At 38.7% G+C, this 27997-nt stretch overlaps 1 protein-coding gene and 2 long non-coding RNA genes across 3 annotated transcripts in view; 1 reads left to right on the forward strand and 2 right to left on the reverse strand.

The window, feature by feature from the left end:
• Window positions 1-450: 450 nt before the first annotated feature.
• On the reverse strand, window positions 451-14725 carry LOC109285836 (uncharacterized). Its single transcript, XR_009462618.1, has 3 exons — window positions 14654-14725; window positions 9884-10057; window positions 451-544 (listed from the first exon to the last, which is right to left on the reverse strand). It is a non-coding gene; the product is annotated as an uncharacterized LOC109285836 (long non-coding RNA).
• A 57-nt stretch (window positions 14726-14782) lies between these two features.
• On the forward strand, window positions 14783-22867 carry LOC106739569 (uncharacterized). Its single transcript, XR_001372844.3, has 2 exons — window positions 14783-14878; window positions 19781-22867. It is a non-coding gene; the product is annotated as an uncharacterized LOC106739569 (long non-coding RNA).
• Window positions 16768-27997, reverse strand: part of SNX10 (sorting nexin 10) — a 72748-nt gene continuing 61518 nt past the window's right edge. The window contains exons 6-7 of the mRNA XM_006265355.4: window positions 19723-19938; window positions 16768-19282 (exon numbers count right to left, since the gene is read on the reverse strand). Of these exons, the coding sequence (XP_006265417.1) occupies window positions 19201-19282; window positions 19723-19938 (298 nt within the window). The 3' untranslated portion in view covers window positions 16768-19200. The remainder of the gene's footprint in view (window positions 19283-19722; window positions 19939-27997) is intronic.

A 27997-nucleotide genomic window follows, 5' to 3' on the forward strand; every position in this document is an offset into this window, starting at 1 on the left:
AGTGATAGAAGTCCTTGCACTTGAGTAATTTAAAATTAGACTGGGTAAAGCACTGGAGAATATTCTTTTGGGAGCAATCCAGCATTGATAGTGGAATAGACAGAATAACTTAATTGGTCTTTTCAGGCAGAACTGGGAGTCTGATGTGAGTGATCTGCCCCTCAGGCATTAGGTTGCTGAATGACCATTTTGTATGACTAAATGCCTGTTCCTGATTTTCTGGATGGACAACTCAATGAACTCCTAGATTTGACTAGATTATATGAATATTAAAACATCTGATGTGGGACAGAGAAATGTTAGTCTTGGAAGTAACTCTTAGGGCATTTGTGATTCTTTTATATCAAGTTGGGACAGAAATAAATCTAACATTGTAATGCAAAGCAGAATGGCTGTCTACCCATCTTGGCTCTAATATTTTGATAACTGGAAAAGGCAAGACCACTTACGTGTATGCCTGTAGCTGTGGTCATATAACTTGGCTCAAATATTCCGAATTATGTTATGATCATCCTATGATCATTTTTATTTTGGATCTTGCAATCTAAATTAAGACAAGAAAGAGGTTTGTATATATTATATAAACTAATTATATATTAAAATGAAACAGAATAAAATCGCCATGTTAGCACCTTATGTATACTTTATTCCCTTATTATATGCATATGCTAATTATGTACTTAAAAATTATATTGAAAGATTTTTTATATATAAATTTAGCGATCAAATCTGTTCCTGCTTCCAAAAATACCTTTTGGGATTGATCACTGTTCACACTGAGTCCCACAATAACAGTTTCTTGTCTCAAACAGGTGTTTCATTTCTCTCTTACTTTCTTCTTGTACCCCAAAAGGCATGAAATCATAGCTTAATTTTTGTTGTTGTTTTTATTAAATAGAACTAGGATTATTTTCATCTACAAAAGGTGAAGGCGGCTAGATGTTGAGATAATGAAAATCTAATAAAGTCAAATATTGAAGTATTTGGCTGTGTGAACAAAAAAACTACCCAAGGCCCAGTACATATATCTAGACATTACAATTAACTAACTATAGCTTATGGAATCAGGTAATAAATGGCTACAGACTGAAGTCTTTAACTGGCAAGCTAAAAGAAGATTTAATTAGCTTTAGTATTAATAGTTACACATATTACACATATATTACACAGGCATATAACTCCATATGTAACATATTCTAGTCAATTCAGGATGATGGCACACATTCTCAATGCAAGCATCTTCATAACATGGTATGCATCAATTCATAGCACAAATGTATCACTACACATATAAGTATGTGTTCAATGCATTTATTTTTTAGACAGGTGCCAGCATGCCACATTTCTGATCCTAAAATTTTAATAGCCAAATATGGTGCAGATCTTTTTTTTAAGGTTCATCTTAGTTAAATTCGTATGATAGTCAGATATGTAGTGTACTGTTGGCGTAAAATGGCAGATAGATGCAGAAAATCTATGCATTGCTATATTCTGTGAATTTATTTGCAAAACAGAGATAAAATACTCATTCTTAACACACCTGCATCAGGGGACAATGTTCTTATGACAAGTTAAAAGCAAAGAAGAGCAAAATGTACAGTAGTTTACTAACATTCTTAAATGATGAAATATGGCTCAGAGAATGAATGTTAACTTTCTCTTTCAGCAACTGCGCTAACCTACACTAAATGAGTAGACTGTTAGGGATTTTCTTCACTTAGCATTTCTCATTATTAATAAATTTCGCACTGACAGCTATAAAGTGAGCACTTTGGATTTATGCACCTAACCTAATTACATATGCTGCATGTACGCATTTCATTATTTACTTGACAGATTCATTCCTTGATATCATAAATAATTAAAGAAGGATCAAATATTAACAATCAGATACACGTTAATTCTCCTCAAATCATGGGAAACAAACACATTTTATTTTCTGTCCAGCAAGAATTAAGTAAAATGTTTTAATCAGAAAGTGTGTTACTTTTTTCTGACTAGGTAAAGTTCTTGATCTTAGTTTTTACCTTACTTATAATGAAAATTAAAATGTCCCACTGTTCTGCCATTCCTTTACTGGAAAGCACATTAACTGTTTTAAGAACAGTAAAAGCTTAGTAATTCCTTTTTGACAGTTTATAAATTAAACATTTTGGTTTAGGCAATTTCAAAGGCAGGTGATATCAAATACAGCCTGAAAGTCAATGGTAAAATCCCACTGACCTCGCTTGGTGTAGGACTAGGCTGAGTTTTTGTTATAAGGCACTAAAAGTTTATTACCCTGCTTCCCCCTGAAAAAAGAAAATCTCCAATACACTAGTGTTTCATCAGAGCAAAAGACCAATTCTGTGCAATGCTAGGCACCACAATTTAGCTTCACCCACAGTGATGCTGTTAGGAGCTGCAAGTCCTTAACCCCTTGAACTTTGGGCCCCAGTATTAATAAATGGCAAACGTCTGTCCCTGTTCTGGCCCTCACCCCCTTACTTACAATGCAAAATGTCCCATTGAAAAAAGTGGGGTTTTCTATGGAATAAAGTACTGTGTTGGATGTCAAAACATCATGATCAGATTCATAACCCTATAAAAAAGTACAGCCTACCTCCTGCTGGGTAGCTTTAACTTACATGAAATCAAAAATGCTCAGTAAGTCACAGGAGGTACTCAGCATCCTACAGGATTTGGTCTTCTCCTTCAGCTCTGAAATATAATTAAAGCTTCAGGCAAATTATTAGTGACCAAAAGCTCTACCCAGTCACATACTCGTATAAACTCTCTTGCTTGCTGTGTGATCCAAATTGGTATTTAAATATTTTTATACACATTATTCAATATCTCAATTTGATCAAAAATATTCTCATATTTGAACAAATTTACTTGTAGATATCACATCCCACGATTTCATCATTTGAAAGGTATTAAAAATTCATAGATTGCCACATTATTCATCATGCAAGATTAATGCCAGCCTGACAGGTTTTGTAAAGATCTGGGGTTTTTTTTCCTAAGTGCATATACCATATCTGTGTAAGATGTATCTCAGTTGTTGAATATTGATTATTCCCATCTCCTTTCTTATTTCTGATGCTAAAGAGAGAATATTAGGGTGTGATTGTCAGGGTTAGTGTCTCTCTGACCTACACATGTAATATTAATAATTTATGAGTTGATTCGAAATAGATCTCTGTGAAATGAGCTGGCAATAAGCAGGGCTGTCTCAGATGACAAAGATTCAGAATGGGCCAACTCATGTACATCAGCTTCTCAGGTTTAATCTGTAAAGTGAAACAAAATCTCAGCATGCTTTATGCAGTAAAGTGGGATAATTATTTGAATGCACATAGAGCATGACTCTTTTTGAAATTATCTCTGCATTTAGCAAGTTTGGGTCAAACTTTCTGAAGTATTTAACATATTTTTATATACGTGTAAGATACAAATGACTGATGTTGAATGGGTATTATGAGAATTTGGTTGGTTACCCATTTAATTGCTTGCCAAGACTAAATCCAATTAAGGTGTCAAGTGATATCCATCCAGGAATACACACCCAACCTGAAAACTCTTATTCATATAGGCAACCTATATGTGCATTCAAAGGATAACTCCTTGAATTCAAAAGATAACTCTGATGTTTGAAAGAGTTTGCAGGGTTAGGCCTCCCAATTAGACGAATCTCTGTTGTAACCATTTGGCCTATGCATAAGAGGTACTGAGTACACTCAGCTACTCTTGCCAATAAAGAGCACGGTGGGTTGCTGGCAAGTCTTTCTCTAAACTAACAGCATTAGGCTCATTAACAGCCTACCCTATCATTTAGAGTTGGATCCTGTAAATCTGTACTCACACCAATGATCTTATTGAATTAAATGAGGCTACTCATCTAGAACCAAAAACTGCTATGCTTATTTACATTCAACATTATCTTATGCTACAAGCCATCCCATTGACGTTGGAGTAAAAGTGACTAAACAAGTAAAGGTATCAGAATATGGCCCTGTGATGAATACAGGCAGCCCTTGCTTAACGCAGTTTTGATTAGCGCTATTTCGCTATAGCACTCATTTAAAATTGATACCTGCTTTCACTGAGCGCTCAGCGAGTTTTGCTATAGCGCTCAGTGGAATCAGCAAGTTTTGGTGGGAAGGCAGGGAGAAGCATGGTGGGGGCAGCAGCAGCAAGTGCGGTGAGTGGCAGCGAGTGGGGGGTGGGTGTGAGCATGGGAGGGGTGGGGAGAAGCCAGGCATGGTTGCTGAATACAGACTTGTGGGGCAGTGGAGAGTCCCATGGGAGGCAGATGAAGTTTTGCAGCTGGCCGGGAGCAGGGTGGGGTTTACAGCTGGCCGGGCACATAGCAGGGATGCCGCTGCAGACCCTCCTGCTCCTGGCCGACTGCAAATATCCACCCCACTCCTGTGAGATGCTCCACCACCTGAGTTCACCAGCTGAAGCAGTGGCACCAGCACGGAGTGCAGGGATTCCACCAGTGCCCAGGGCCAAGGCCAGCAGAGGCCTGCACCCAGGGTGGGGCAGCAGGAGTGTGGGGCCCGGGGCCAGGGCTGGCAGGGCCCATGCCCAGAGTGGGGCAGCAGGAGTGCCGGTGCCCAGGCAGCACGTGGGACTGGAGAGCCAGTGGGTAGAGGTGGCGGTGGTGAGAAGCAGTGGATGGGGGGGATGGGCATCAGCACAGGGCCTGCGTTGGTGCCCGGGGCCGGGGGCCCAGGTGAGGCAGCAGGAATGAAGGCCTGGGCTGGCACACGGGACTGGAGCAGCCAGCGGGCCATGGTGAGAGGCGGTGGCGGAGAGAAGTGGTGGCAAGAGCCGTGGTAATCAGTTACCTATATTTACATTCATTCCTATGGGCAAATGGGTTTCACTTAGTGCGATTTCGCTCAGCACTCATTTTTTCTGGAACTAATGAAGAGCGCCAAGCGAGGGTTGCCTGTAGTTACAGGAGAGGTCTCAAAGACTCATTGGAGTAAGCATTTGCAGTTTGATAAGCAGTTTTCAAAGTGATCCAGTATTCCTATATTATGGTAACTTCATACATGCAAAAATAAGGAAAATATTGGCAAAGCTGCCCATTGTTTCCTGAAGTGTAGTCCGAGAAATTTTGCTCAAAGAAATTGACCAGCTGGTACTTTACCAATAAAAAATTTCTCCAGTAAACTGTATTTAGAATCATCACATGTACAGTTTTCTTAGACCACTGGTTCTCAAACTTTTTTAGACTCAAGGCACCCCTTGATATATTCATGACGCCCCTTGTCAGAAGCAATTCACCTGTCATTAGACCCAAAGCACCCCTCAGAAAATGCTAGGTCATAGTTGTCACTCATTGTTTACGACATAAAAATAAAAAGCAATTATTCTATTGCAAAGAACTCAGAAAGTTCACAAGAAGTCAGAATGGTTGTAACATTATGGTATGCATATTTGAAACTTCTGGGTTTATCCTGTGAACTGTGTTTGCACACCTAACAATGCTAATATTGTGTAGCACCCCACACCACCCTTGAAAGAATGCCAAGGCACTCCAGAGTGCCATGGCACCCTGGTTGAGGATCATTCTCTTAGATGTTTGGCTAAATTTGTTTGTAACTCACTGAAAATGAGTGCTATCTCATTTGCCTGTACAGTTCATTTATGTGTGTCCTAAATTCTTAACCTGGATGGAGATAAGCCTCACAGAATTTTTCTTCTGTGGCATGCTACAAAGACAAATGTGAACTAGTGAATGTTTGACTTACCTTAATATGAAAGGGAAAGGAGAATGTTATTCAAAGAAACAAATAGCTAACTTGTAGAAACCTAGAAACTAGTTAATACCTTGTAACAAGTCTGAAATAAAGATGTTCAACCAAGAAAATGACATTAAGCAGCACTAGCTACAGCAGAAAAGAGCAGCTTGTCAGAATCATATGAATGTTGTAGTGACATATAGACAATAAAATGGGATGACACAGGCTCTTCTCGGTGGGAGTGTTTTCTCCTTCTGTCTCTTGGGAGTTTCACTGCACTCCCTTTGTAGGAAACCTTTCCACTAAAAGTGGCAGCAAGCCCTTCAGAGGTCTTATTAAAATTCTTCCTCTGTGCTGTAAAGTATGTTGTATAAGGCAGATGACAGTACCCTAACAGTTAATGCTGTATAGTGTAAAGGGAAGTAGCAGAGGTAGTCATACCAGCTACTGACATATTCTGGTAAAACTGCACAGTTGGCATCTTGGAACAGGAAATTAATCAGGAGGGAGAATCAGCTCATAATCCCGTGTCCAGCAAGTATCTAAAGTTGTTATTTATTATTTGCAGGATGTAGCACCAAATGTGTGTTTCACAGACAAAGATGAGGGCAAGGTCTTTGCCCTGTAGAACGTACAATTTATGCAACTGACCCTGCAAGATGCTCAGGGTCTCCTGGGAACAGCTGAGCAACTTCAGCTCTCACTGAACATAATCTTGGCACATCTCAGGCCTCTCTTACCTTTTAACCCCTAGGGTGTTCATCTTGAAAGGAGGGTGAGAAAGATTTGGCTCTTGGCATATGATCACAGACAAGTAAAAGTCCTTTATCTCCCTCCACTTGAAGTTTTTACAGCCATATGCTACTAATACCTACCAACCTAACAGGAGAGCTCTGGAAATTCATCTTTTGTGGGGGGTTGTGAAACATCATGGATTGAAGTTCCACAAATAAGCAGACAACACCTAGATCCCAGACACTCCTACATCTCAGCTATCTCCAGAATAGCACACCTTTGAAGGACAACTGGTGAAAGCTGAACCAAAGCCAAATGAAGTAGAATAGGGAGAAGGTTTGCAGGACTGTCCAAAACCATAACCTCACCTACAACTGGCAGTGTCGGTATTGCATTCATCAAGAGGACACAATCTTGAGGGTCCTTCCATATTCTTCACTCTTCCTATATGCACAAAAAGAGTGAGCTGCAAAAAACCCCACCTCATTCCAGGTAGCAAGATGATTAAACCTAATCTTAAAATGCCCTATCTCCACACATTTGTGACCTCCTGCCTCAGTGACCTCAGAAAAACTTTAGGTGGTGCACAGTGTGACAGGCAACTGGCTAAGCAACATAGGTCAATGGAAGCACTTGTTCTCAACACTCTCTGCATGTTGTATTGAATCTCCCAACCCAACCAATTTTGGACTGATCATTATGGGCTCAATCCAGAAAAAAGCTGAGTGCTCTGGCCCTGATTCAGCAAGTCACTTAAGAATATGCTAAGCCAACATTTGGTGTGCTAGATAGGCCTGGAACACTCAGTACCCTGCGGCCCAAGCACCTAAATCCTAAATGGCACATATCAAAGCTAGCCCTGAGACTACCATTCTCCTTTGTTACCAGGACCTACTCAAAATAATTGCAATTATCAGGAACAATGGAACTGTCAGTGATGAGGAGACTTTTGAGTGCAGGGGCAGAGATTTCTCAGTAGCTGGTTTATAGTTACCAGAAAAAAATTAGAATAATTATTGAATCTCACTATCTTTGGAAGGCAAGGTAGGGTCTACAAGAATGCTAGATAGGTTTGGGGAAGGAAAAGAAGGGACCTCTCACAACTGGCTCTTGGAGAAGGTGGAGAATAGTTCAGATGCCACTGTGATCAGCATGGAAAAGATAGGTGGGTAGGTATGAAAGAGGAAGGATTGTTGTGAGTGATATCTTTTAACAAACCAGCTATAGAAGACAGAGCATCTGAGGCCATCAGATGCAGCCCCTGGTTGCCCTGGGTGGTTAGGCACAAAGAAATTAGCTATGGTTCCTGGACTGTCAGATTTTCTTTATGCTCCCTAGCATAGTTTTTAGCTAATGATCAAAAACCTTTCTTGCTTTATGGCAACAATTCAAAATCAGGACTAATCCAATAAAATTTCTCATGTGTCTTAGTCATAGGAGCATAGACTGTTCATGAGTAAACGTTGAAGAAATGGGCCTTAAATACTGGACATGAAAATATGTTTTTCTTTATAATTATTTAATGGCCACTGTATTAGCAATGGGAGACAAAAACCTCTCATTCTCAGTGTACTCTTAGTCCAGGTAATTTCATGAAAATGTGTACATACAAAATAAGCAACAATATTTTGCTTTGCTTTTAAATATAAGCCATTTACAACATTTTTACTTCAGAAGTATGTGTGAGGTCAAAATCTGGATTTCAGCAAATGTTCAATATATTAGTTAAATTGGTTGGCATATGTTAGAACCTTTTATAGATCTAAAATTCTAAAGGTTAAATTTGGGTAGTTTTCAAGATATGGTTTTCTTATTAAAAACTAGTAATATATGGCTATATTAGTGCAACTTCCAAGAAACTGAATTCCCATGTGCAGGAGGATTTTGCCTACAAATTTACAGCACAATGCAGCTCAGGTGTATTACACCCAAATCTAAGACCTGAGTCTGCAACCCTTACTTATGCAACTAATCCTTACTTAGGCAAGTAGTCCCGAGAGTTTTAATAGGACTTCCCACATAAGTAAGGACTATTTAAATGGGTAAAGACTACAGGATCAGGCTAAAATCAATATCTTTTCTACAGCTGCTAATCAACACCAATCCTGCTTTCTCAGGCACCAATTCCAATGATAACACCAATTGATATTAACAAGACTACAACACTGCTACATGCATCCCTAAAAGAAAATTCTGTCAATGCTGCCCATTTAACCAGTATGTACAAGCTACTCTAATTACCTCCCTCTTCTTGCCTCTGACACTAAAATCAGCCAGATGAGCATGCTGCCCTCTTCCCCCCACCCAAAAAAAAAAATCTCCATTCTGGATGCCACAGCCTGAAAAATACTTTAGCTTTTTTTTTTTTTTTTTTTTTTTTACAATTATGATTAGTGATTCTGTGTGCCTTCACTTTTGAATAACTATGTTGAGATGCACTTAAGAAGCCCAGTTCTTCAAGGGCAGGTGCTTGATGCTCTCTGAAAAACAAGGACTTCAAGCTGGGCATAAAAACCCAAGACTCATGTTATCACATTTACAAAGCAATCAGCACCCACAATGGGGGGCCAGAGTTTTGGAAAAAACTCATCACCTCGCATCACCCATTAGTCAAGTTGGCAAGTAATGGTAATAACAGGGAAGATTAACACAAACAGTCCATATAATTAATTTTCCTGCCTTATACTGTGCAACCAACTAACTGCTATATGTGGGGTACAGTGCTATTACAGTTGTTTTGGACATAGGAGCTGACTTTGATTTTTGCCAGGGGGTGCTTTATGTGTTCCCATGCTGAGCTCTGTGTATACCCAGAAGAGGCAGCGTGTTACTTCAACCTGGTTTGCCCAATGTGGCTCATGGGTGCTGAGGACCTGTTAATTTTTTTGGTGGGTGGGCGCTGGAGCTGGAGCACCCACAGAGTCAGTACCTATGGTTTTGGGGCTCTCTTTCCAAATATCTAATTATCATATATCTACAATGTGGCTTTAGGGGACAGGACTAGGAGCAATGGATTCAAGCTGCAGCAGAGAAAAATTTGTTTGGAGATTAAAAGGATCTTTCTGACTATAAGGGTAGTTAAGCACTGGAACAGCCTACCTAGAAAAATTGTGGAATCTCAATCCCTGGACATTTTCAAAAGCAAGCTGAACAGACACTTGGCTGGGATGGTTTAGTCAGAGGTGATCCTGCCTTGAGAATGGAGCTTGACTAGATGACCTTGTGAGGTCCCTTCCAGCCCTACTTTCCTGTGAACACCTTTTTCCATGCATGACTGCCACTGGGAGAAGGGTTAACTTTTCAAATCCTCATTCTCCACAAAATACTGTCCATCACCATCTCTTCTGCAATAGTACATTTTTTCTCAAGTCTTATTTTATACACATCTTATTTTATATGCATCTTACATTGCATCTTTTTGGATCTTCTCCTCTTTCATCTGTCCCCAACTCTTGTGGCCTGAATTTGCTTTCCTATGTATTCTTCAGGAGACATGCCCAGACTGTCTCACTCTGAGTGTCTGTGTTGTAGTCAGAATCAATCAGAAAACTTTTAAAACTGTAGATATGTATAATCTGAATCTAGAAATATGAGAAAAAATGAAAATGAGTATATAACAGGCAAGGATTTTTGTGGGTGATATCTTTTATTGCACCAACTCCATGGTTGGGACAGACTTAGACAAGCCTTTGAATGTAGAGCATTCTTCCTGGATCCTAACTGATACAATATCCCTTGAACACTGCTTGAAAATGAGAATGTCTATAGGTTGATTTATTATTATTATTATTCATTATTGTACATTCAAGAACTGAGGACCTAAAGAAAAAGTAGCACCTTTAAGTATGCCACTTCATTGCAACCTACTTTTGTCAGATACTATGATTGGTCCATTTGACCACAGCATCCAACAAAGTAGATTTTTGCTTATCAAAGCTCTATGAACCAATTCGTCTCTTCGCGTGATTTTAGATGAATGTGGATTACAATCATAAATAATTAATCAAAAGTTCATCTAATAACCACTGCATAAATAAAAATACATTTTCCTTGTATTAGAAGTTCATTCTTTGAAAATGTTCCTCACTTCAAAATAAACTTTTGTCTATTTACAGGCAAAAACTAATTTCATTCAAACAGGCCACCTCTTTGTTCAAACAAGAAAGCAAGTTTTACCCTGAGGAAACAGACCTTTTCAACTCCCATGCAAATGATGTACAAGATGACTCTAACAAAACGGTGACAATCCATAATGTAAACAAAATCCCAGTCCAATTAAAACCAATAAAAGTTTTGTCTCTGACTTGAATTAGCCCAGGATTTCATCCTGTATTCCCTAACCAGTTCTATACTCGTATTTGTATTACCCCTTGCGCACAAATTATAACTGTGGGCATATATACATTTGTATTCTCTGGCTATAATATATCTGAAGCAAAGATGAATTTGTTTGGAAGTTTAAAAGACTTAATTAACTTACACACTCTTTTTGCCATCCTTTGTATGTTAACAATCTTAAAACAAAATAAGAACTTGACCTTAAAGTTTTTATGCCAGGTGATTTTTGGGGGGGGGCTTAACTATCACTTATAAAAACCCTGTCCTTTTGCTACTGTTTATAACCACTAAGTTCCATTTAGTGACCATCCAAAGTAATGGATAGCGTTAGGAAAATAATGTGAATTATTTTGAATATGTTCACAGGAAAGAAATCAAAGAGGGTGAAAATAGTTATAAACACAGTACCTACAAATAAACAAAACCTTAAAAATGCTTGGTTTTGGTGTTTTTTAAACAATGTTAAGCTTGAACATATGTCAGCACATTTAATTTAACAAGGAATTTAGTTATGCTTGATCAACATTTAACAAGAGGAACATTTGGGGAAAATGTTTAGTTACAGTATAACCTTAGTGGTTTGCTGCTCTTGATCACTAAGCAAAGCAAATACAGAATCTGTGAGGCGATTGTTGGGACAGGTCCATGCAAAATTGTGAAAGATAAATGACTCTCTACATTTGGGGAAATATGATCTCTATAGCATATGTTAAGATTAACTCATCAGGAAGCAATGAGAAAAAGATATTCTTTCAAGGGGCATGATCAACTTATAATCTGTTCTTTTTTAATCAAAGCAATAGTTAAAACTATTATCTGTATGATTATCTGACATTTATAACAGCAGCTTAAAGGCCACCATTGTGCAAGACTATCCCAACAAGCCCTCCTCAAAGAGCTTACAGTTTAATACATTTTGGTACCATATCTGCTCTGGAGTACCCTTGTCAAATGCTGCGCTTATACAGTCGTATTTGCCCATTTTAAATATTTTTCCTCCTTTATTATAGTGTGGAAGACCTACACAAACACAAAGGGAAGCTCACAAATGGACTCTATCAAGGACGGATTACAAGGTACTAAATGCATCAAGTGTGCAAGACACGAAAACTTGAAAAACCAAAAAGGAAGAAAAGGAAGCAATCTTTTTTTCCCCTCTAACCTCATTCAGTAGATTATACATGTTACAGCAGTACATAACTTTACAGGCAGAAATGTGAGTTTTAAGTTGATGGGGGTCTCATTAAAACATTTAATGGCGCTTCTGAGGACTTTATCCATGTTCAGCGCAGTAATTTACAAATTGATGAGGAAAGAAAAATGGTCTAAGGCCATTTCTTGACAGTCAGGATATCTTATTATTATAATGGTAGTGCCCAAAAATGACCATGGAGAGTACACACATATATAGTAAGAAATAGTCTCTAAGTAGAGAAGAGAGAGTAATATAGTCTTCCATTTTCCAACTGGGAAACTGAGGCATGGAATGATTGTGACTAGCCAAGGTTACTGGGGAAATCCATAGACAAGGCAGGACTTGAGCCTAGTTTACATGTCTTCCCTCTCTCCTGAGAGGAGGGTTCATAAGTAATGTACAGCGTGACCGGGACACAGATTAAATTACAGATGATCTCAAAGGATTCATTATCTTTGTATAGGATGGCATGTAACCCACCAAGTAAACCTGTCTAAGAGATAGTAAGTATGCTCCAGAGAAGGCCAGGCTCCATTACATAATTATGAGTTACCCCAGTACGGTCTCTTACAATTAAAACGTTATCCCAACTCCCTTTTGTCCTCATAAAACTAGAATATCCTTTAGTAACCTCTGACTCTTAGGTTCCCTGTGCTCATACACAATATGATCCACAGACCTCACTTTTTAAGCCTCAAACTTTGACAAGGCCATGAAGCCCCGGGTTGGGACTATGGCCCTCTCCCTACCCTCTTTACCTCAAGATAACTGCACTCACCTAATTGCAACCAATGTTTTCCTTCAGATGCTGAATGCCTGGGCTCCATCTAAATATTAGCGGAGCAAGCAAAACCACCCTTCCTACCTACATCACCAGGATAATATCCTCCCCCCCTTCCCTACATGCACAGGCTCACTCTCTTTTTTTTTTTCTTTCCCATTATCCCTTTAAAGCAGAGCAGGGCTGCTGATTACAAAAGAGGCAGTTTGACTCCAGCAATAGGTCTTCTTCACTAATCCTCACTGTCATGGAAATTCCAGCTGCTACAAGAATAAGAGGCTCAATCCATATTTGCCAGCTCTAATATGAAATCTGTCAGGGCCCAAATTAATGAGTTCCAAATTCCTTACATCACGATAACAGGTTAAGACTGGTCAATTAATTACATAAATCCTTCCCGATTCATTGTGCATTTTCAGGCAAGATTGTGTCTTACATTACTCCATGACATAAGGCCTTTTGGCTCTTGTTGTTCCTCAGAAAGGCCCCCATTTAAGCACAGCCTGCCTGCCACCGCCAAGTGGGAAATGTCACACGTTAGATTTGCACTTTTCTGTAATTGCTTTTGTTAAAGAGAAAAAAAAATTAAATTAAAGAGCTTAGCACTGTTGTGCCACCAGGAGGAAGTAGGGGCTGGCAGAGTGGGACCCACGGAAAGGCAACTGCCTCAGGCCCCGGCCAGCAACACTTGACCAGCACGCACGGGGGAAAGGGCATCTGGTGAGATTTTTCGCAGCCATCGCTCACCTTCCCTGGCTGATGTGCCCGCGGGCCTTGGGAGGCTGGCTGGGCTTGAAAGGGAGGGAGTTGGAAGGAGAAAGAAAAAAAAAGGAAGGGTGGGGGATGGGAAGCAATAAAACCATTAGATTTTCTGTGTCTGGTAAATATTCTATAATCTCCGCCTCTTGGGAAAATTCCCATAGAAAACAGAAGGGCCCTGTCACCCACCGCGGAGATTTACTAGGTTTTTAAGAGGGGTTGGGAAACAGCTTGCTGGAGCTGCTGGCAGGGAGGGGAGGGGGCGGGGGCGGCGCCGGCTGCGCGGCAGGACGCGCTCCCCGCGCCTCCGAGCGCCCTGGCCCGCAGCGCCCCCCGCCGGCCGCCCCCCGCCAAGGCACCGCGACCCCCCCCGCCGCCCCGCAAGGCACAACGCGGGGCGGGGAGGCAGCGCTCCCCGCCCCGGGCTGCAGCAGGACCGAGGCTCTGCTTTCCCGCGCGGGGAGAAATGCTGCGAGCCGCGTCCAGGGGTGGAAACATCTGGCCGGCCCGGGGGCAGCCCGCGCGGCCATAAGGGTCACCGCCGCGAGATGCAGCGAGAAGCGGGCGCGGGCGCCGGGCCGGGGGGAGCGGGGCGGACGACCCGGCGCCAGCTGGCAGGCTGCAGCTCCCCCCGCCCGCCCGGGGCCGCCTGTCTGCGCCCCGCGCCCGCGAGCCGCGCCGGGGGCTTTGCATAACAAAGAGCGCCATGAGCCCGGCCCTGCGGCAGCCGCGCCTTGCCGGGGCGTTTCACACGCACCCTTTGTGTGACACCCGCTGCAAACGGGCTACAGCTCAGCATTCATCAGCTGCGCCTTCCAAAAGGGCCGCAGAGGGCAGGACCCCCCCCCCCACTTTGCCTTTTTGATAAGGGGGAAATGTTACCCCCCACGCATGCACGCGCCCCCCAATGCTTCCCGTTTCAAACGATTTGGTTCCCCCTGGACCCAACCCTCAGGATGAAGGCTTGGGGTGGATGAGCTGCAAACGGCTGATTCCCGCCCCCTTGGCTTTGTATCCCCCTCCCTTTTTTTTCCCTTTCCCCTGCTGTTGCCATGGGTTGCGGTTGCTACGAGTTACCGGATCAAGGCCGCCTGGCTTCTGTACCTGACAAGCAGCCCCCGGCAGCGCCTGGGCGCATGGAGGCGCCGGGAACACACGCGCGCACACAGACACACACACACGCACACACACACACGCGGGGAGGGAGGGAGGGAGGGAGGGAGCGAGCTGCGGAGAGAGCCCCCTGCACACACAGTCAGTCTCTGCTTGCAGCTGCAGGAAAAACTACAGCAAGTGGGGTGGGGGGGAAGAGAGGATGAAGGCCCTGAGGTAAGAAACTAGCAAAACTCAACTGCAAGTGGTGCCAGTGCTGCCTCCAGGAGCAGAGGCAGGAGACTTTAGGGGGGCTGATGACGACTAGGCACTTCTGGTAGTAACTGTTTTCCTCGTAGCATGGAGCCAGATGGTTAGTGAGTGGAATGGACAAAAGTTAGGAAAACCAAAAAACCAAAATCAAGGGAGGAAGGATGCAGTTTAAAAGCGTCAGCCTGGCCTGTGGTGAAAGGCAAGGCAAGACTCAGGCACCAGAGGAGCTTGTGCTGCTAAATCAATTGGTGGCAAATGTCAAAACTGGTGGAACTGTGGTCCTAACAATTAGCAAAAGTTTTGCAGCTTCCAGCAGTTGGTGAGAGCTTCGCAGGCAGGAGCAGTGTGTAGGCAAGGGGAAGCTGGTACTGAGGGACAGCTACAAAGAGAGATCGCAAGGTTCTGGGAAGTCTGTTTGAGTTGGTGAAGTTTTTCTTTGCAGCTTTCTAAAAGAGGATCTGCAGGAAATGTGCTCAGCTTTGCCTCCGAGCTTGCAAGAGTTTTCCTCCTTTTTGTATTTGATGCCAAACTGTAGATAATCATTTTAATTTTAAGTAGTGTATATTGTAATTGCAGACCTAGACCAGAGAGTTGCTATATCAACAAGGAACTGTTATTTAAAAACTTTTGACAAACAAATATACAATAAAATAGCAAAGTTGTAAGTCAGTGTTATGTATATGTATGATAGGTATAACATATATATATATAAATATACATATATATATTATACATACATATACATGAACTCTAAATATTCCAAATCAAAAGGGGTATTTTTGGTTTCTGTTATGAAAGATAATTCAGTTTAATTTAAAAATATGATTTATTTCAGGAAACAAAGTAAAACGGAGTATGTTAAGGAATATTTTAAAGGGAAAATACTTGTTTTTTCTTTAATCATTTAGGCCTTTCATGAGGGGAATCATAGTCTTTATACTGGAAATATTGATTTACATTTTTGCACTTACAAAGAAGGATTCAGCAACGTAGAAAGTAGTGACAAAAAGCCCTTTTCGGGGTAGACAATGATCATCGTTATTGATACTACTTATAAGAGCATCTACTTAAACAAGGCTTTTATTTTATCCATTTCTTGAAAATGCTGCTATGTGCTTCTTGAATTTTACAGCAGAACATGTCAACAAATATAAATGTAGATACTTTTTAATATAGTTCTGAAAAATTACCTTTAGCATATTGATAAAAGTGTCAAGGAACCAAAATGAAAAAATACTGGGCACAGAATTTTGAAATGTTATGTGTTGGGAGAATGAAGAAAGCCAAGTGGCTAAATATTCAATGTTTATAAAAAGTGAACTGTTATTAAATGAACAGTTTTCTTTTAACAGGGGATTTTTGTTATCTTCATTTTAGTGGCATTGCAAGTAACAGGTTGTTGACTACAAATTTACGTTACTCTGATGATACGTGTATTAATATACAAAAGTGTAAACTAAGATTTTGTTTGTTTACATACTGCTCAAAAACCCATAGCAAACAAAAAAGTTAATTTAAAAAAGAGTAAATTGTACTAAGTAATATAAAGTCATGACAAAGAACAAAAAAAGTAGGAAATGGGATTTTTTTTTACTCTTACATTTACATCAGTGTAAATAGGAGATAAAAATTATATTTTTCTCTGTTTGTTACTTGCGAATGTTCTTTTATATAAAAGGTTTTTTAGATACAAAGAGATTAGATTATAAAGGGTAGATTCTCAGCAAAAATAAAGAAGAATTCTGAATCTGGAAGTGGGGAATCAGAATATAATAATAAATCACATCTATTTGAAAATTAAACTGAAATATTGCTTAGTTGCAACAAAAAACTTGAGAAAACACTGGTAAGAGTTTCTTCTTGAAATTAAAACAATATTTAATATAGTACTAAAATTACTAACTCAAAGTCATAAACAAAATTACAATTTTTATATTAAATTTCACAAATTTAGGACAATTTCCTAAAACACTTGCTTACAATATTTTGGAACATACTAAGCAAACACTGGAACAGAAAATATTCTTCATTAACATTTAACATGAAAAATTTCACTAATATATGGTATACCAACAACTTTGAAAAGAACAACATTCTTCATTAACTTCCACAAAGAGCAGGAAGAAAATAAGGGAACGGATTTTATAGTATAGAAGTGTATTGAGTGAGATAAAAGCTAATAACATACAGTTATTACACATCCAAGTATTACTGATACACAGGCTGCCTTGAAAACTTTAATACACAAAAGAGAAGCTCCCTGAATTAAAAATAGATACAGGATTCCTCCACCTCTTAAATTTGTTGTAATTTTAGATACGTATTTAGATTACAAGTTAGCAGAGTACACAATGTAAAGTGCATTAAATGATCTACCTAAATGTTAAAAAACAAAACAGCCCCCCAAAACACATACACAAGCAAGAAGTGTAGTAAAGAAAATAAAAAAGGTATCTAATTCCCTTTCCAAGGACATTATTCCAGTTTTTGCATATCACATTATTTTTCACTATTTGCTAAATACCTCAAATTTGCTAAATACCAAGTCTATCGATGAGGTAAAAGAAACAAGAAAAAGTTAAATCAAATGAAAGTCACCAATTAGCAATAACAGCTTTCTTCTAGTTAAGTTTGTAGTGATAACTTGTTGCTTTAATTAAATGTTATCACCGCATGAAAATGCTTTTCTGCACCCAAGCAGAGATGGTGACTAGATACATTTGTGCAATTCAATAAAACTGGTCTAAAAAAAAGTGCTACCATCAACAGAAAACAGTGGTTCAAAGTAGTTACCTAAGTGATGTTATCCTTAGGCTATTAAAACACACATTCTGAAATTTCACAGATTCCCAGCTGGATACTTTAAGAACAGGCCCATACATGTCTACACTAACTTTTATTAGTTGACCATTTAATAACATTTATTTTTTTTCTTTAATGCACAGGGTAAAAACATCTCTTCCCTGATACTAGCCAAAGTATCCTTCAGAGGCAAAAATCTATATTAGGCCTGAACCTGAAGCCCTTTAGTCAATGAGATTTTTGCCATTATTTCATTGGGAACAGAATCAAAACCAGTGGCTTATTTTCAGTAGTAGTTAAAAAACAACAAATATAAATACAACAAAACACTGAAACAAGTTCTACTGACAGACTCAGGGTGATACCTCTCTGTTACTGTGAACATATAGAGCACAGCAGATACTTAGTTAAAACAAAATGTTTGTAGTTAACAAGTGTTCAGCCCTGCCTTTCATTTGTGGAAAAAAAAATCAATGTTCCAGTGCATTTACTATAGTAAAGGTGAAATCAGTGGTTCCAGATATTCCAGTTTGTAACTAAAGACTTCATAGAGGTCTGCATTTGTACTGTTATAATTATGTGATTATCAACTTACTGGAGAGATGATTGCACTTCTTTTAAAACATTAAATAGAGAACCTTCACTAATAGTTTGAAACAGCTGCCTAAAAGCTGACCACCTAGGGCAAAACCCTGACCCCAGAGAAGCCAATGGGAAATTCTGCCATTGACTTCAATGAAAACAAAATTTCACCCATGACTTTTACTGGGAGTGAACCTTCATAACTCCCACCATCTTTCATGTGAACTGAGGGTGTCAAACACCCCTGAAAATCATGTCACTGTTATATACATGCCTGACTTAAGTGACTGTGCTTGAAACTTTTGGCCTCTAGTTCTTGTGCGTGATAAAAGCAAGTTTTCCATGCACTGGAGCAAGACTAGAGGAAGACACTATCCATCTCAAATTGTCAACAGCATATCCCTTGTACAGTTATTGTTCGCTTATGCTGCCATGCTACCTTAAAAAGTTAATGCCATGTGGCATGTATAATTTCATCAATGTCAAATGACTGTTTGAAGTGAAACATCTCTGATATAAACTGCAAAAGGTGCTTTGAGTATATTTAATTTGACATAGTTCTAAACTAAGTGAATAAAATATAATTATTTTTAAGATCTAAAACATATAATCAAGGGACATATTGTATCAGCCATATTTTGCCACAGAGCATCACTATCCTAATATTGGTTGAGATTCTAATGGTTGTATAAACTTAAATATGATAAGTAACATGCAACTCTGATAAAAAAAACAACCAACGAACATTATCACAGTATGTTAAAAAACCAGAGGAAGAATAGTTATCTTTTTAGGTACATGTTATTGCAAAACTGTGTTTACATAAATACATGTGGCTGTAACTAGCAAACGTAACATGAGCCATTCTGTCTGTACTAGGATGGCAATATACAAATGATTTTTCAGGATTCTTCAGAAGCTGGGCTTGCTTTGCATCCATGTGAAATGCTGTCATCACTACTGTGTCCAAGCCCCGAGGATGAACTGCAGAAAAGGGGAAAGAAAAAAAAAATAAAAAGAGGAAATTGGTTTTCACAACACACTCAAAGCCTGAGTAACAGAGGAGAACTTTAATTATCTCCAGTCACAAAGAGAGACAGGAAATTTGGACTTTTAATTAGCCATTTGGAGTGCAGTTGGATATTTTTTTAGCAAGATAATTTAAACGCGAATAATTCAAGTCTGACTAAATGAAATTCACATAATCAGAATGCAGATAATTGAATTTCTGCTGCATTCATTAATTCAGTGTGGAGGTGTGTGTGAAGACTTCTATGATGAGCTGTCACAGCTCAATAAAATCTCAGTCAATTAATTTTTTCATTATCTTAGTATTACATCAACAAAAAAAGTGAAGCGTGTGTATATGCATGTGTGTATATATATATATAAAATTTCAGAATGTAAGAAAGTAAGGAAGTAACCTCTCTGAATCAGAATCTGCATCAATTTTTCCTTTTTTCCTCTCTCCATCTTCAATAGGAAAACGTCGATGCAGAGAGGCAAACTTAAGAATCGCATCAGCCACAGAATATTTTGTTTGTCCAGACACACAAGCCTCGATATCTTCTGGGCTTAGCTGAGTCTGTAAGAAGAGGTGAAGCCTACTGTCCGAAAGCAATAACGCGTTTTGTAGGATCCTTTAAAAAGAAAGAAAGAAAAACAAATGTTTATATTATATTCAACTGTTTTACCAGAACAATCTCTCAATGTTGTCATGTTTTCAAATGCTTTAAATTAATCCCAAGTCAGTACTGGACATACTAAAATGACTGGGTATATGCTACTTTCTTATTATATTATTTGGAATTTTAGGTGAGTAAAAACATGAAGCAAATAGTTAAAAACATCTGTTATAAGAATAACTTCAAGGACATTTCTTCCATTTAACCATCTGTTATTACCATGTGGATCAATTAATGCTTTTAAAGGAGTGTGAAATCATATACACTTTGGAAATGTTGATGTCTACTCAAGAACTGTTTCTGTATTATGAAAATATTAAAATGTTCTAACATTATAATTCACCCATTTCTTTTGAGGGAGTTGAAGAAGATGGAGTAGTTTAGAAACATGAAATGTCTGGACTTTGAAATACCTATGAGTAGTAGAATGTTTTTGAATCTCAGCCAAAGTATTTTACACTTCTACAAATTTTTATATAAAAGTAGAATAAAAATGCCATTGAGCCACATTGACAAATGTGATGGTAAAATGTTTTCAGGAAGCTCAGACAAAACCCCTCATCTTAGCCTTTTTATTTATAAAAATAAGTGGTCAAATACACTCAGCATAAACTATTTTATTTCATGAATAGTGTGTAATCAGAGTACAATATTCAAGAAATACGGAAAGTCAGAGTCAGTTTACTCTGGAAGGATTGAAATCTGAGCATCATTGTTGCTACTCTGAATATGCAGTACTACTGCAATATTTTAAGAAAGAGGGAACCGTACAATATGCCTAATCTAACATGATTAGCAGGAGACAATAAGGGCCAGATTCTGTCAAATGTTTTGAGTGTGTATAACTTTACTGATGTGACTAGTCCTATTGAATCTAATGGAAATGCTCAACATTAGCAAAAATTTACTTTGCTAATGATTAATGTTGAATACAAAAATTACTAAAATATTTCAAAGCAAGATTAAGATATTAAGGGACAACATTTTCCTACTTACTAATATTTAGATTACCTTTATTTATGAATATGCTTCCCTTTAATTATTAGATTTACCACTGTACAATGGGATACAAGCGATAACATTAACATAAGAATGGATGAAGACCAAAAAAAGCCCCAAACCAAGTGTATTATAAAAATACTCCAATTAAAATAAAATTATTATAGACTGGTTATTCGTATTTCACAAGACTAGACACATGCTTGAACTGTAACATTTTAAGATATAAGTACACTAAAACTATTGTCTATTATAGAAAACATTCCAATAGTATTTAATGTAAAAAGGTTTAAAAGATTTCTGGCTTTCAGTTAGAGCCTATAAAATTGCAAAGCAAAATACATGAGCAGAAACATAATTGTAAATTTGGGATATAACCATGTGTAGTAAGTGCTTGTACACATACACAAAATAATTCAACTTAAAAATTTACAGTGATGAAAAATGTGGCTATAATTTTCTCCTATACTTGATGTGAGATTCTATTTAAGATGGTAGAGTTCTAATAGTGACTAGCTTCAGCTATGTGCTAAGATAAAATCATTTTTAAAACTCTGATAACAGCCAGCTTTTTACTCCTATAACCCCCTCCTAATTTACTTAAAAATAACCACCAATCATAATTTATCTTCTTAACATTCATGCCTACAACATATTAATGCACAATATGTTTAAAATAACTTCTCAGTGTCCCCAAAGAAGCCATGCAGTAGCATGCAACAACACAGAACTTAAACCCACACCTCCCTTCTTTCTCAACAACAGCAGCTTCATGAATACAGTTTGAAAAGCCATCATTCACGGGCCACAGAAAAGGGATTTCAGCACAGACTCTTGGTAAACGTAAAATCCCAAACAAGAAATAAGACAAACATCATGACAAAAAGAAAAAGAATCATACCACACAATAAATCCAGATTTTCAGTGTAAGCACTTGTAGGAGTAAACTCATTCTTTTTTCCCTTTAAATAAATCTTAGTTTGCTTTCCAGATTTACAAACGTGACCATGAAGAAATTCACATTTTTGCAGTTTTGACTTCTGCATGTCATATTCAGAGAAGTATCATAAAAGCTGGCCTACTAAATTCATTGTACACTGGTTTTAGTTTCCTTGCAGATTTTCTTGTTCTGTACCTTCAGTAGTTTCCTGCCACTCAGCCAACACACAAGTAACTAACTGCTCATGAGATTACACTATACTTACAGCTTTGTTGCTGTTTGAAATGTATTTTATTTTCTTTATAAAATAATGGGTAATCTTTAAAATTGATTTTAGATGGTTTGAGGCATTACACCACAGAAGTAATGAGCACTAATGTCAATGATATTGGACACAAATTCATTTTAGCTTTATTTCATGTCCAGTGCAATTCTACTAAACCTTGAACTGCTGAAGCACTGTTATTAACTTGCTGGTAACCTAACACATGGGAACAGCAAACAAAAGTGATAAGAGTACAGGTTGATCAGGACCTCAAGGCTACTGTCCTTTTTCTGCAGCTATAATTCAATTTCCAATTTTACTTTACATTGGACTCATTATTTCACAGTAATTTTCTTTTCTGCTTAATAGTGCCACCTGGAGGTTAAACAAGTGAAGAGAGATTGAAAGGAAGAATTAGAGAGAAAAGATGTTCGTTAAACTAATCAGAGATAGTACATCTCTGAGGGGGAAAAAAAACATTTATATGCTTTGCAAAACTGGCTTGTAAGCAGATATATGAGCACTCTTCACATAGTTTATGCCCTTGAAACTTCTCTTCTACCCTTTAATTAAGGGATAACAACTTTTGCCTTTTTTATTCTGCTACCAGCAAGTTACATTGCTTGAAGGATGTAATTAAAAAGCAATCAAAATGAAAAATAAAGTGTATGTGCGATTAATTTCTAGCCTCATGTTTTCATGTTCAAAATATTCTTTCCTCTGAAAAAAGTACGTGTGCTTTGTCACCAGAAGTTATTGCTATCATTAAATATTAATAATATGGTAGTACTCATGGCTGTGGCTCTGCTGTGCTAGGTACTGTACAAATAAATATAAAATGATCGCTCCAAACATTTTACAATCTAAAAGGCAAGACATGACATGCAGAAAAAACAAAAAAGGAAGGTGGAAAGGCACGGGGGAGGTAAAACATGGTAACACCAAATGAGGGTGTTTTAGCAGAGACTAAAAATAATGACTAGACAGCTTTAAAAAGCAAGATTTTTCCTCTGCATCTCTAGAGCAGAACTGGAATCCCTAACCTACAAATATTTATTCATGCAAGTAGTCATTCTTCCCACAATAAAGTCTCACTCATGCCATGCATCAGCTCACTTACATAAGGAATACCTACATGAGTACTGGTTTGCTGGGTCAGGCCCTAGATTTGAATTTGAGACAATCAAACCTTTTTTATTTGTGGTTATGAGAATATAAGCAGTTTCAGTAAATATTTTTGATATCTATATGTCTGCAGAAAGAGAACATGAAATAGCAACAAAAGTAGGTAGATTTAAGACATGCTATAGGATATGAGAGGAATATGCCCTCTCCCCCAGTTAAAACAAGACCATTTGCAAAAGACAAAAACATGTGTTTTGTCTTATTTGGACAAAGGCCAAAATCTGGTTTTCTTCAACATGATTTTATTAGATATATTATATACAGTTCTGCTGCAGGAGAATAACATATGGCTGAACAGTACAACTTAATCCTAACTAAAGATTTCCTGTATCTACTGTAACCTAATACAATGACAGATGCACACTTCTATGCTTGTGGAAGGTTAACACTCTGATTTCGTTTTCAGCAAATTTACTCTGCCTATTTACATCATATCATGGGGGAGAGAAAAAATAAAATCTTCCAGAAACAACTGATCACAGCCTGTGTTCTGGTGCCCTCTATCGAACATACACTCAAGGTTCAAATACAGAAAGTAAGGGGAAAACAGCCCAGCGTAAACAAAACTCAGTTGCCACCCCTTAAAAGTAGAGTGAATCTTGTCATACTTTTTTTTTAAAAAAGAAGACTTACTGAAACAAGCAAGTTAGAAAGTAGCAGGCAAAAGGCAAGAATTTGAGAGAGAATTTAACTAAAAAATAGTAAACAGAAATGAAGGGTTAGACACCACACCACACTACATGACATTCCATATTCAAATAAGAACAATTTTAGCTACTCTATTCACAAGACCTCTAATACAAAGATAGAGCCTGATTCTGAATCTGTCACTTATCCAAGTAAATCTTATATGATTAGACTGATCAAAGCCTATCAGTCCAATCCACTCATGCTCAGAATCTCATGTGACCACATACCAATGCAGAGTGCAAAACACTACAAATACAATGGCAATATTTTACACCCACTCTGCACTACTGAAAATGATTAGGTGCAAGGCAACATTGTGTCTGGCCCAATGAAGTTATTCACAATTTTTACACATACATGGTAAGGAGATGAAAGCAGGACTCAATTTGGGAAATCAGCACTGGACTGAATCTTTAAACCAGTTTGCTTGTTAATTTTGTCATAAACTGTCATAGTACGCATGTAATGGCTAACTGAAATATTAAGCATCAGTAGTCACACTAATGGGTATTAGCAGTAGATACTTACACTCTCTTCTTAAGCCAAACTTTTCTGAGAGAATGCCTCCAATTATAGTCACTAAAGGCTGTAGCTGTAATGATATAATTGTCTGCAACTTAAATTTAACTGGTTTGGGGAACTAAATGTACAGTTAAAATAAACAAGTATGCAAATCGTTGTTCTAAGAAGGTTTTTGACCTCCACATTAAATTTTGTGCAGAAAAATGATGAGGGAGAAGAGGATTTATAAAATGTAGTGTTGATAAATTTTTTGACCTTTTTCTCTCCATTTTAACAAGCTTCTTGAATAAATTTAAAGAAACATTCGTGAGCATGAAAAAACAGCGTCTTCAGGAAAGTTTCCAAGTGGAAATGTAGTTTTCCTTATTCCAAAAAAGGAACTGTAACCACACTGATACATGGCTATTACAAAAGTACAGTTTTGAAACATAAAATTACACAAGTGACAAGAACCGAGTTTTACTGTTCTTTGTTAATTCAAAATGATAATTTATCTGTAAGACAAGTATATTTTTTGCTATGAACATATGATGAAATCAGATTAATCTAACCAGAGGTGTCAAAGGTATGGCTTATGGTCTGGATCTTGCCCATGGAGTCCTACCATCCAGCCCTGGTTGCTGCATATGGGTCTGGACCAGCTTTCCCTGCATGCAGCATCTCTGAGTGAGTTTGATACCCTGATCTAAACCCAAATAAAAACAAACACACTATTATGCTTTATTTTTGTTTGAAATTGAAAGCCAAGCCCTTGCCTTGGTTTATACAGTAATAAGAAACACAGATGCCCTGCATGGCAGGGCCAGGAAACTCACGCAAATGAGATTCTTTTCCTCCCCCTACTTCCAGCACAAGTGCTCTGCTCTCTCTCTTTTCTGCTAGTGCTGTGGGATTTGCTCAAGTAGCCTCCTCACAAAAAGGTGGATGGAGAAGACAAACAGAAAAGATGTAGAGGTGGTGAAGCTGGGATTTTTAAAAGCACCTGATGAGATTTTCAGGAGCCCCTGACACAAGGAGTCTAAGACTCATTGAAAGTTAATGGATACTTCTGCTCCAATTTAATTTGGAAGTATATCAAAATATTACAATAGACCAATAAGGGATTGAAGGGGTCTGGATTTAGAGGGGGTCCTTCTATTTCTCTGTCTATGACTCATGTTCCTCAGCCTGATTGACAATGTGGGTTTGGATCCCTATTCTGTCCACTCCCATAAGCTAATGCCAGGCTAGTGTGTTGTTCTGCCTGGAAGAAAGCTATCCTCACTCTGGCTAACTGCTCACTTTTATAGTTTTGGATTTTAAAGCCCCTGTCAGTTTCTTCTAGACTGACCCCACCCAATCCTGGATAATGGGGAATCCCTGTTCCTCAGGTCATCCATGGTACTAGACTGTTGCATGAGAAATGATGAGGGATGGATGCCTGCCTCAGTTATACCTTACTGTTTCCTAAGAGGCTCTTTCCCCCTCAGGGCTACATGGCCTGTCCAACCCCTGGAGCTGCTGAAGAACCAGTGCTGTAGAAAGTGTTGGGCACAGAATTTCAATCCACAGAGTAAAATGATGCCAACTGCTTAAAAAATAGGCAAAGGAATTAGAAAGGTCTCAGATTAACCACACTTCATCTTTAATAGTCACAGAGTTTCTTATACTGCAAAGTCAGCAGTGACTTCACACTGTTATTATACAATTTAACACACTTGTCAGCAAGTCATATAAAATGCAACCTCAGGGAAAGAATTAATAACCCTTGGTTCCAAGAAAAGGAACCACCCCCTCAAGCTCACAGATAAAGGTGAACTAGGTTGCTGAACTAAGAGAACATTGCTAGAAACAGAATCATGCCTGACATTCCAGCCAGCAGAGGGCAATAATAGTGCACACAGACATCAAGCCAAGTCACCAAAACATAACTCTCCCAAGCATTACCCAGAGCTGAGAAAAAGGTGCTACATTTCATGCAACATCCAAGAGCAAACATTCAAATTGCTACATCAAAGAGTAAATCCGTCTTCTAAAACTTTGGTGTACAATACTCATCTTAATATTCTTAGGGTAATGGCATGAGGTTGAAATACTCAGCATGTTGTCATTTTCCACTCTCACAATATCCAGTTAACCTAGAGGTGTTCAAAAAGCTGGAAAGCCAACCTCTTTAAAGGGAAACCTCTCTCTCTTACACCTACCCATACCCACTTGTGGAGGCACAACCCCTAGATAGAAACCGTTTTTCCTGTAATAAAATTCAGAGGCCCAAACAGTGTTCAGCACCATTTCTCAACATTTCGTTTTAAAAAATGAGAGAGTGCTTCTGGAAACACAATACTCCACAGTATGGCACAGAAAAGGGTGGAGAACTCAAACATGGATACTTCAGTGCCCACAAGCTTTGTCCTGACTCTCAGTGTTCCTAGCTCTGGAGCTGTCTGAAAGTTAAGCCCACCAAATGTGGTGTGATTAGTGTACTCAAGCCACACTCTGTCAACTGACCTTGCTGCCAAGAACTGCTACACACAATTCTATGCAGGGACAGACATGACTTTTGCTAAAATGTAGTTAAAAGGGTTAACACTCTCCCTGGCCCTCCTCAATTATTAAACATACTAACACAGATCTCCCTCAGCCCATCCCAAACTGATAGCAAAGGATTAAGCACAAAGCTATACAGCACATTGACCAGAGAACCAGTGGACATGTCTACATGTGCATTAATGCACTGTAGTTACTGCACGTTGAGTTTAGTACCTGTTATTATAGGTACTAACTAAATGTGCAGTAACTGGCACTACTCCGCAGTAGTGTTGGTATATGCCTTGTTAGTGACACTAATGCTCAGTATACTAATTCTGCTGCACAATAGCTTTTTACCACAGTGACTAATGCGCAGTAGAGTTAATCTACTGAGCATTTAGCATCTCGTGTAGATATACCCAGCATGACTGCACTCAGGTGCCACAAAGCACAGCAAATTTTTAAAGTTTTCCCATCTTTTTATTACTGATAGAGCTCCAGTGCTGGTACATGCTGAAGTCAACAGAAGGCTAGGATTCCAACCCGCTTGGCTTCTAACCATGCTCAAAGGAAATACTGTATACACAAAACAATGGTTAATAAAAACAGGAAGCTGGTCACAGCCTGATTTCAGCAATGGTTCCATCACTACAACCACAAATGCATCAGTCATCGCACTAGCAAAAAATATTAAGAATTGTAAAAAAGTAAACAGATGACTATGCTACAAGCATTCCTGCTGGCAAAAAAAAAAGTTTCTAACATGGTTTAAGAAAGGTGGTTAACCATAGTAGTCTGAAATCAGGCAGAAGGTAGGGCAGCGTTTCAGAGGCACGAGCAGGCCTTTAACCTGTCCTTTTGAGTACAGCTAAGAATAAGCAGCTCATGTTTCACTGAACCTCCTT

Source organism: Alligator mississippiensis, chromosome 5 (genome assembly GCF_030867095.1).
Source record: "Alligator mississippiensis isolate rAllMis1 chromosome 5, rAllMis1, whole genome shotgun sequence".
In the NCBI taxonomy this organism is placed as follows: Eukaryota; Metazoa; Chordata; order Crocodylia; family Alligatoridae; genus Alligator; species Alligator mississippiensis.